General features: G+C 35.5%; 2 protein-coding genes across 2 annotated transcripts; both read right to left on the bottom strand.

The window, feature by feature from the left end:
- Positions 1-733: 733 nt before the first annotated feature.
- On the bottom strand, positions 734-7926 carry stard3nl (STARD3 N-terminal like). The gene is made up of 9 exons (XM_065276517.1): positions 7785-7926; positions 6499-6778; positions 6274-6351; positions 4008-4085; positions 3769-3822; positions 3567-3684; positions 3334-3426; positions 1483-1538; positions 734-1384 (listed from the first exon to the last, which is right to left on the bottom strand). Exons 2-8 carry the CDS (start codon positions 6700-6702, stop codon positions 1486-1488), a joined length of 678 nt encoding a protein of 225 aa, XP_065132589.1. The 5' UTR covers positions 6703-6778; positions 7785-7926; the 3' UTR covers positions 734-1384; positions 1483-1485.
- Positions 7927-8961: 1035 nt separating this feature from the next.
- epdr1 (ependymin related 1) lies at positions 8962-10586 on the bottom strand. Its single transcript, XM_065275467.1, has 3 exons — positions 10220-10586; positions 9719-9927; positions 8962-9594 (listed from the first exon to the last, which is right to left on the bottom strand). Exons 1-3 carry the CDS (start codon positions 10447-10449, stop codon positions 9404-9406), a joined length of 630 nt encoding a protein of 209 aa, XP_065131539.1. The 5' UTR covers positions 10450-10586; the 3' UTR covers positions 8962-9403.
- Between the last annotated feature and the right edge of the window lie 400 nt (positions 10587-10986).

Here is a 10986-nt window from a genome sequence, read left to right as displayed (position 1 = left end):
TAAAAAACATACAAATATGTATAATATATAAAATAATAATAAAAAAAACAAAGACCTGAACTAAACTTTCTCTCTTAACATCTCAAGTATTTCATTCTTGGTTTAATAAGGAATTACCTTAATTAGCTACAAATTTTTTAATTAAGATCAAAAACCCGTACATAAATTTAAAACATCACGATGGTAATCGAAACTGCGTGGTAGGAAAATGTGGTTGGGTACCCAAACGCTTACTGGAAAAAAAACATGCAGCAGTTTAACCACAGCATGATCTGCTGATAATTTATTAGCGGCTGCAGGGTGTTTGTCTTGCTAATCTAAGCTGTTATTTGTGGGCAAGGAGGTTTGATGCATCATTCGTGAGTGCACAAACTGACTACAGCAAGAGTTTCCGCTCCATTTGTTTTTCTCACCTTCGATACACACCAATGCATTATCTATGCATGCAATAAACCAATGAATAAAGCATTACTAAGAGGCAACATGGCATAAAATAATGCATAACATAAGGCACACGTTTAAGAAAACAGTAATTTTTAATGCAGACTGAAGTAAGAATACAATCTGACATTGTCCTAAATACTTCAAGGCTTCGTGATGGGTACATACTGTATGAATAACGGTCCTTTACAAACTATTTAAAGCAAATTGAAGGTCCCAGACCTGCATCAGGTACATAAGCCCTTATCATAAGTGTGGCACAAGTAAACTTAAAGAGGATAAGATGTTGAGGAATGCTTACAAAAACACAAACATAAAATCAGATTACTATCCATGCATCATAATACATTGTGAATTCTTCCTTTAAGAGCATTTCATGCAAAATGAGGCAAGTCCTTTATTTTGCAAGTAAACAAAATTATTTTTAAAGCAAGCCTCTGTACCCTCAACATTCATTTCATACAGTTGCAGACTGGTTTTAAAGGCATTAAAACAGAAGAAGATGATCAGAGAAAAACTTAAAAAACTGCATCTTTACACAATAATGAGTTGCAGTGCAGACCTGAGGCTTTACTGATATTCACTACTATACGAGTTTCTATCCAGTGATGCTTAAGGTTCAATATACACATTACATACTGTACTGTATAGTTCACATTAAAATCCTTCATGTTTCTTTTTGTAATCAATACTAAACAATTAACAGAACAGGTTTTTGTTCTTCTTCTGATGTAGAAACACAAACAAAGAAAAAATCAATTGCACTAAGAGCTTTGACTGTATAGGTAGACTGACTGAGTCAAAGAAACAAACTTTTTAATCGTGGCAATGGAGGATGTAAGGCAGAGTTGCTGTCTAGAGCTGATAACCCACGTATACCAACTTAAAGACAGGTGGAGTAGCACTGTAAGGCCTTGTACGAATCCAAAACTCACTGGAGCTCCTAATAAAAAATAGAAATATATATTATTTAGATTAACATACGTGGGGAAAGTTAAACCTGTCATTGACAAATATTCTCCTATATAAACAATTAAATACCTTCTAGAGGATTGGCTTCTCCAGATCTTGTTTATCATAAAAATCTTCATCAGAATCTACAGAAGATGATATTTAAAGAGTGTTAAATTAAGGAACAAATATATTTCTTCACTGCAGGCCTGTTCATGGCTAAAAACATAACACTGAGGCGATATGAAATGCCTAATATATTGAAAGTATTAAGACTAATATATAGACCAGTGTTTCTCAACCAGAGGGCCTTAACAGATTTCCAAGGGGGTTTAGGATGACTTAAAATGAAACAAAAAAAGACTAAAAAGCATTATAATAAATAATATAAATATTTTATGAATAAATATAATAAATCCGTCTAGTTATGTCAAGCTCTAGAATATTATAGTAGGTAGGAACAGAGTGAGTGGGGGGCCTGCAAATATTGTTTTGGGCAATGGGGGGCCAATAACGTGAAAAAGGTTGAGGACCACTGATCTAGACTAATTCTCTCATATTATTGAATTAACACAAAATTCTATTATCTCCAAGCACTAAAATGCACAATAAAATGATAAGAAATAAAAATGTTTTATATGTATTCAGTTATTGTGATTTAGGAGCAAACAAGAACACTGTTGTGTCTTTCTGTAAATTCTTCAGCATACTACTGTATCGGGATAAAACCCAAACTGTTTCCAAAGCAATGCCAGAGAGTGTTGGCAAACATAACTGATTCAATGATCAGTCATTTCGCTACCTAAAATTCTTTGCATTGCCTAGAAATAGATGAGCAAATGTAAATATTTAAAGAAAAGGCAGGTAATGCGGCACAAGCAAATCAAACACATTACTATCATTTTCCTCTACTGGAGATTAACCCAAAACAGGTCAATAGTCAATCTCTTTTTGTCTGAAATGATAATAATGCTCTAACCAGAAATGTTGTAGTCAATATCAATAATTGATGTCTATTAAAAACTAAAGCTTAAATTTATATTTTAGCAATACAATGACCCAAAGTGAACATGAGTGATTAGACCTGGACCAAATGTGAAAATATAAAATCACAAAATATTATTTGAACAGCACACAGCTGTTTTTTTATTTCTGAAACTAAGAATATATTTAAAAAAAAATTCAAATCATGTTTAAAAAAAATTATGTTAAAAAATTTAAACAAGACAATATTTTTTTTTGTGCTGTGCTTAATAATGATGTGAACAGTAATATCCTTTAATATCTTCACCATTAACCACAGTGCACCTGAACTCTGATAGTGGCATTTCCTGGAAATATATCCGTTACTGTTACATAAACAGGGTGAGAATATGAGCTTGCTTGTAATAACTGTAACTGAATAAATTGTCAAAGACACAAACACAGAAATAAACATTATAACGTTAATTTAAATGTCTTTGATGTGGTATATGATGAAACGGTAATGTATAAACCATTTGTGAACCCGGACCAGTAAGTAGCACGGGGATATTTGTAGCAAAAGCCAAAAATATATTGTATGGGTCAAAATTAACGAAAAAATCATTAGTATATCACGTAAAGATGATTTTCCATGAAGATATTTTGTAAATGTCCTACCATAAATATATCAAAACTTTATTTTTGTTAGCAGATGCAGTGCTAATAACTTCATCTGGACAACTTTAAAGGCAATATTTTCAATATTTTGATTTTATTGCACTCTCAGATTCCAGATTTTTAAATAGTTGTGTGTCGGCCAAAAGCTTATTTATTCAGCTTTCAGATGATGTATAAAAAAAACTGGTTAGGTGGTCCAGAGTCAAATTTGTTGTAGATGTATAAATCATAAATAATATTCAACTTATATAAATATCTTATCTTATATACAGTATTTCCAGATTAGGGTCAAGTCAGTACCTGCCACAGATTCAGGAGGAGAGTAGAACTTCTGAACTTCTGAATTTGCTCCTGTGTATACGGGGGGTTCTGGATTTAGCACTGGAAGATGTCCTATCACACAGGACGCATGTGTCAGCTTAATATCACAATACTTTCATAATAGGAAATTTATAATAATGACAATGAAGTTACAATGTCATCTACTGTATATTCAACAGCACTTATAACTGTAATTGGTAGTTAACTCTTACTGATTTCATCACCAGCCTCTTGTGGCAGGACTTTGAAGTCAAGGAGCCACGTCTCTATCCATGCCAGAATAAAGGAGATGATGGGTAAAAGGTACCCAAATGCCCCTTGAGACAGAAGCTGGACAACAAGTGGAACGTTTGGTCAATGCAAACAAGACAGAATGTAAAGTGTGAAAGAAAAATTATAGGATAAAAACCATACCTTTGACACAATAACTTTTACAATTAAGAAACCAGTGGTAATGGCTGTGGTTATCTGTAAAACAAATGCAGAATATGACAATTACAGTAATGTGTCCATTTAAACATAGCGTTATGTCTGAATGCGGCTCAGAGCTTAACCAGCTCAATGAAAAAAGAAGAAAGTGGTGCGTCTCATTTAGAAGTTAAGCAACACTGTCATCTAGTGGAGGATGGTAAGATGTGAAGAAGTCTGCTTACCGCAATGGCCCACCAGTGACGCAGCTTACAGACAGCATACGCCAAAATCAAGGCTGCAAAGCGGAACACTGCCAAAAGCTGAGGAACACATATTGTGAATAAATAAAATGCAATAAAAGCATAACAGATATACTCCTAATTTAACATCCTTTGCATGGGCTAATAGGGAACGCATAGCCATGATCTGCATGTGTGAATGACTGGTTTATCAACATTTCATGGTTGCATTAAAACTTTTGTTCAGAGAATGCTGTCAGACAGCAGTTTCGAAATGCTTTATTCCTGGCATCCCTGGCTATTAATATAAATCTAGGCCAAACAGGCTGTTGACAACTTACAAGTCTCGAGACAACCCTCTCAAATACCTAAATCTCGCACATAAAAAACATATTGCTTTGTAACAAACACAACAGTGCCTTGCCTTGTCAACATAAGAAATTGAAAGTATCTAAACAAAAACCCACTAAACTACTAAATAGACACCTGGAATTGTACAAGGAAACAAAACCAGAAAACGTAAAACCCTAGTTTCACAGACAAGGCTTAAAGGGAAACTCCACTTTTGTGGAAAATATGCTAATTTTTCAGCTCCCCTAGAGTTAAACATTTGATTTTTACCGTTTTGGAATCCATTCGGCTGATCTAATCAAGGACTTTAATACTGTAACATGGCTGCAGGAGGCACAATGATATTACACAGCACCTGAAAATAGTCCCCTGCTATTGAAAGTAACCAAGGGGACTACTTTCAGGCGCTGCATAATATCACTACGCCTGCAGCAGCCATGTTGCAGCAGCAAAGTCCTTGATTATTACGCCAAAATGAGAGTATAGTTCCTAGCCATATCTGCCTAGAAAATCACAACTTTTAATTTTCTGTCGGTCTTAGTACACAATGTAACTACTGAAGAGCCAAGTTTTAAATAGGAAACATATCAAAACTCTTTGGTTATTTTTGAGCTCGATGCCAATGGTCTAATCAGATTCAATGGATTGTGCTAAGCTATGATAAAAGTGGTACCGCCAGACCCGAAGATCAGCTGAATGGATTCCAAAACATCAAATGATGTTTTCTGAGGAAAGCATTCCAGGATTTTTCTCATTTTAATGGACTTTAATGGACCCTAACACTTAACACTTAACTCAACACTTAACAGTTTATTTCAACGGAGTTTCAAAGTACTCTAAACGATCCCAAATGAGGCATAAGGGTCTTATCTAGCGAAACGATTGTCATTTTCAAGAAAACTACAAAATATGCACTTTTAAACCACAACTTCTCGTCTATCTCCGGTCCTGTGATGCACCAGAGTGACACACGTAATTGCATAATGACATGGAAAGGTCACGTGTTACATATATGAAACGCACATTTGCGGACCATTTTAAACAATAAACTGACACAAAGACATTAATTAGTATCATTTCACATACAACAACGTCGGAACGGTCCTCTTTCTCCACACTTGTAAACACTGGGGCGTAGTTTCACATACGTCATCCGTGACCTCTTGACATGATGACTTATTGCGTGAGGTCGCGCTGGCACATCACAGGACCGGAGGAAGACGTGAAGTTGTGGTTTAAATGTGCATATTTTTTATTTTTCTTGTCAAAAATGACAATCGTTTCGGATCATTTAGAGTCCTTTGAAACTTTGTTGAAAAAAACTGTTAAGTGTTGAGTTAAGTGTTAAGTGTTGGGGTCCATTAAAGTCCATTAAAATGAGAAAAATCCTGGAATGTTTTCCTCAAAAAACATAATTTCTTCTCGACTGAACAAAGAAAGACATCAACATTTTGGATGACATGGTGGTGAGTAAATTATCTGGATTTTTTTAAGAAAATTGACTAATCCTTTAAGGCTAGTCCTAGACTAAGACACATTTTTGAGCTGTCTCAACTGAAAATAACTTAAAATGACAGTAACGTAAGGAATGTTCATAAAAGATGCTTAAACATCTTAATTTAACTAAGGCCTAGTCCTGGCTTTAGCTAAGCCTTGTCTTTGAAACCAGGCCAACAAGTCTATAGTTTGAGAATAATAAACATACCCTATATCGTACAAAAGCTTAAATTATACACTATTCAGTATGGAAATCCCCAGCATCCAACCATAAAGGTGTGATTTATGATGAAGCTGGTTGGTGAAAATGTTTGGGGATGTTCTTCCCACTATTTCCAGTTGAAGGGTGAATTCTCAAATTTACCAATGAACTCATTTACACCCTTTTTAAAACACATGATCAATATTGTATAGTACTTACAAATATATCAAAAAAAGATTTGTGGTAGTCATAGTCCAACACCTCACTCTTCAGCTGCTCTTGTATACCTCCACTGACCTACAGGAGGACAGAAAGCAACTCATTCAAATCATTTAACCAAAATACAGTACTATTACAATATACTGTACATTGCTGCTTATTGCATCTATCTAACCCAATCGGCACAAGTCTATTTGCATATGTGAATCTCATGCTAAAACATACGTTGAGCTCAATGATCCACAGCAAGGTGACAAACAAAAGGTCAAAGGTCACAAACAGGCAGAAGGTTCTCCGAATATCTGAGATGCTCTTCTTCTCTCCTGCTTCATATGAACCAACACGAGCAGAAAGTGAAGTGGAGTTGATGGAGCCCCAAGCTCCTGGTGGGAGCTGTGAACCCACACTGCTGCTGCATTGGCTGGCCATGACCTGTCAGACTCATCCAATCATGTCACTCCATTCACAATAAGTTTTCAGTCTAGCTTTGTATTCATGACCAGCTCTGAAGGGACATAGAGAGAGACGATGACATTTAACACAGTGAAAGACGTTTTTAAAAGTTATTTGTGTCACATTATCCTTCTTTATGATATCAAAACCCACCATAAAACTTTTAGCTAACTTTAGTATTGCATGATTCAATAATTAAGAACGATTCTTCGCTAAAATCGACAAATTGTGGTACTGCACATGTAATTTTTGGCCTAGTTAAACCAGTACAGCAAGTCTTATCAGGAAGATCATAAGGAGTTTCTAGCAAGCATTAAAAACACAGAAGAGAGAGCAGTGACTGGCTGTTTGCTTACTAGACCAAGTTCCTCCTAACGCTGTCATTTACTGAAAAACAACCAGCACTGGAATTTTTAACACCTCATTGTTTTCATATCAGCACTGAATAGCCAATATAGACCTGAACTGCACTAGGCAGGATTTTTGCTTCTCCATAAAGGCACTTGAGAACTAAATCGACTTATTTAGGATTATATTAGTGGCTTTGTGTACAATGCTGAATGTTGTATCATAGGATCAAATGTTAAATGGTGCCATGCTTAATTTCTAAGTCGCTTTGGATACATGAATAAATGTTATTCTGGAATACAAGGCTGACAGCATACATGGGAAATTTTCTTTGTTGTGTTATTACTAGCTTTAGTTTATATATATATAAAACGGGCCTAGTTAGTTTCTTACTTGACAGACAAATGAAACTACAGTAATTAGCGATTATTTCAGAGCGTTGCTAAACCAATTTACAGACTAAATGCTAGCATGACAGTACAACAGAAAACAGGAACAGCAGAGAAAATTGCGACACAGTGTCATAATAACACACCACAAATCACTGTATTTAAAGCTTAAAATGTAAATACATGCTGAATTTATAATCAATCCTGTAAAATAAACCACGATTAACGTTAGCTATATTGTTTTTAACATTGCTAATAAGCGCCGGTTCACCTAAAACGGACCTGACATTTGATTTTAAAATATAATGCGAATTTGCTCACCTCAATCTGTAAGATAATCCTGTGAAAGAAAACGCTGTATTATTGATCTCTGAAGGATCATATATCTGTGTTGACCAAAATCCCGCACCATCTGATGACTTTCGTTTCAGTCTGACAGGAAATAGTGTGATGTTGTTTTGGAAGCGGAATTATGGGATATGTAGTACAACCCGGAACTGTGCCAGAAACATAGTATTTCTAGTTTTAAACCCCCTTAAATCAAATCTCGGTGTAACAATTTTAGCAACTAATTCATAATCCAGTTACACAAGATCAATTTAATGCGAGAACATTCTTAAAGTGATAGTTCACCCAATAATGAAAATTATGTTATCATTTACTCGCCCTCGTGTTGTACACCCTTGCTGAGAAAAAAACAGCAAACAAGCATATGTTGTGTTTTGGTGCTGGTATGCTGGTGACCACCAGCTAAACCAGCATGGGAATTATGCTGGTCTATGCTGTTTTAATCAGCAGGGACAAAGAAGATATTTTGATAAATGATGGTAAGCAAACTGTTGATGGTACCCATTGATTTCCATAGTATTTGTTTCTCCTACATTGGAAGTCAATGGTTACCATCAACTGTGTGTTTACCGTCCCTGCTGGATAATATCAGCATAATTCCCATGCTGGTTTGGTGCTGGTGGTCACCAGTATAATACCAGCACCAAAACATAACATATGCTGGTCTTGCTGGTATGACCAGTATGGGATGCTGGTATGCTGATGACCATGCTGGGGGTCATCAGCATTCCAGCACCAGCATCCCATGCTTGTGGTCACCAGCAAACCAGCTCCAAAACACAACAACATATGCTGGTCTTGCTGATTTTTCCAGCAGGGATGTTTTATGAAAAATTGTGTTCAAGAGAATAAGGAAACGCATACAGATTTAGAACCTGTGTTTTTTTTGTGTGTGTGTGGGGGGGTGCTATTCCTTTATTTCATAACCAATTATAGCAGCATATACAAACATTACTTAATAACATTATTTTGCAATGCTAATTATAAAGATATTTAAAGTAAATGTCAAGTTTTACAGATGCTTTTTGATAAAGGTCATTATTTTCATCAACACATTGACTAAACAACATTAAATTTGATGTACCCAAATTATGTCGTCGTAATTTTGATGCCAAGTAAATAAGTCAACAAAAGTTGTAGGTAAACACAATTATTGTTATATTTTTATTTATTAATATTCAAAATCTGAGTTTTCTGTACAGTTCAACTTCAATAAGTGTATGCACTCAGACTGTAAAAAGCTTTAAAGCAAAATGAAATCATTTTACCAGGTACAGTAGGTGAACTGATTATTAATAAATGCATATAAAATGCAGAACTAGCTTACATTAGTTCAAAAAACATCACATTTGTGCTTAAATACAATTAGATTTTAATAATAATTATGAGTAACATTTTAAAACAAAAAGCGCTAAGAGTTAGAAACTAGAACTATCAAATAAGATTGACATTCTTGGATAATTTTAGTAAACTAAATTATGATTGTTTACTATTAATGTTTAATTTCCCCTGTCATTTTGACTTTCAAGCTTACATATTAAACTTGTATATCTATATGCAATGCAGAGCCCTTGTGTTTATAAATGAGGTATTCAGCAGTCAGGCATCATCATCTCAGACAGTGCTGACTGGCAGGTGCTGGGTGGGATAAACACCCCGGGGTCACTAATGCCCAGCTGAAGGTCAAATATGCGAGTGGAAGTTGTCACACTACTGTTCTTGGTGTATGTCTCCTGCACAGGATAGCAGTCCTTCAAAGTGTACACACCTATCCAGGCTTCATCTGTAAGGAACACATAGAAAACATTTAACCATGTTTGCTCTAGACATCAACGAAGATCTGCATTAGAGGTCCTAGTTTTTGACAGAAATGAAATTGAAAAAAGAAAATGATATGCCTTGCATACTTTTGCGAGCTTGTTTACGATCAGACCATTCTTGAACCTCAATCATGTCTCCAGGTCCACCAATGAAGTACTGGTCCTCATATGTGGAGTTCAGAGGGATGTCATAAGGGTCCCAGGCCTCAGTAAGAGGGATTTTTGCACACTTTTTAGTGACTTGTTCAATCTGGAAAAACACTCCACTTTTGTACAGGTAGATGTATTCATAGAACCTCAAAGAAAATGGCAAATACAATTAGTTTTACAGCACATACGTTTTAGGACAAAATAAATGAAAAGCAATTTTAATTTGTAATGCTACTGATTTACAAGATACAAAACACAGAGACCAATTATGGATCCTGTAGTTAATACATTAGATCTAAATAAAGAGGAATAAACTGTTATTTAGCTAAATTTGAATTTGAGTTAACAAAAGTGCACAGAGAAGCACAGACAGTACAGTGCATCAAATTCTGCAGAAAACAGTTTTGAGGACACACGTAAAAAAATGTTAACGCTTACTTCTTGCATGGTGTGTGTCCTGTCTTCTGCTCCAGGACCCTTATTTGTTGATTTAGTGCATCATAGGAGACCGCAGCCCGTGTGTTTATTCCCGTGCTGTGGTCATATTCAACAGTCCGACCTTCCCACTGTGACGGCGAGAGACAGGGCTGCACCAGCGCCGCTTCTGACGCAGGATAGCCCATCACCGAGCAGATGAATGTCAGCATAAACATAACAAAACCTAACATATTTTGTGCTAGATAATAATTACATTAAAAGTCAAATAACTGAACTGCTTGAAGGCTATAAATAGAGTTGTTTGTTTATCCGGTCCAGATTTGCACTGTGCCTCAAGTAACCAAACGCACCGCATCCATGTCACACACGTCGGAAACACTGATTGGTCAAAAAGCTGACATGAATAAATATAAAATATAGACATTTTTATTAACATTTGTGTCTGTTATATTTTTTAATTATTAAATGTGTTGCTATTTTGTATTTTTTTGTAATTGTAAAGAACCATAAGCATTTAACAGACACATTATGTTATAAATGTCTAATATTTTGACCTATCGACAATAAATAAAGTTGTGTTTTTAATTGTATGTTTGATCTAATCTTCTGATACATTTTTATATGCAACTTTAGCGTGTGTGTAATGCGTTGTTAGGTGTGTTTGACTTTATGCGTCTCTGCGCAGACTTACAAGCTCATGACATCGAAGTACTGCGAGAGCGTTTCAAATTGGACAGCTTGGCTATCATTCAAATCGTTCTCGCGGC

Source organism: Paramisgurnus dabryanus, chromosome 6, assembly GCF_030506205.2.
Source record: "Paramisgurnus dabryanus chromosome 6, PD_genome_1.1, whole genome shotgun sequence".
Taxonomy (NCBI): domain Eukaryota; kingdom Metazoa; phylum Chordata; class Actinopteri; order Cypriniformes; family Cobitidae; genus Paramisgurnus; species Paramisgurnus dabryanus.
This window is presented reverse-complemented; position numbering and strand designations above follow the sequence as displayed.

Coding starts and splice junctions, on each gene's coding strand:
- epdr1 (XM_065275467.1), bottom strand. CDS start 10,449: ATGTTAGGTTTTGTTATGTTTATGCTGACATTCATCTGCTCGGTGATG. Junction 9,928..10,219: donor GGACACACACCATGCAAGAA/GTAAGCGTTAAC, acceptor ATTTTCTTTGAG/GTTCTATGAATACATCTACC. Junction 9,595..9,718: donor TCGTAAACAAGCTCGCAAAA/GTATGCAAGGCA, acceptor TGTTCCTTACAG/ATGAAGCCTGGATAGGTGTG.
- stard3nl (XM_065276517.1), bottom strand. CDS start 6,702: ATGGCCAGCCAATGCAGCAGCAGTGTGGGTTCACAGCTCCCACCAGGA. Junction 4,086..6,273: donor AATCTTTTTTTGATATATTT/GTAAGTACTATA, acceptor TGTGTTCCTCAG/CTTTTGGCAGTGTTCCGCTT. Junction 3,823..4,007: donor GTCACTGGTGGGCCATTGCG/GTAAGCAGACTT, acceptor TTTGTTTTACAG/ATAACCACAGCCATTACCAC.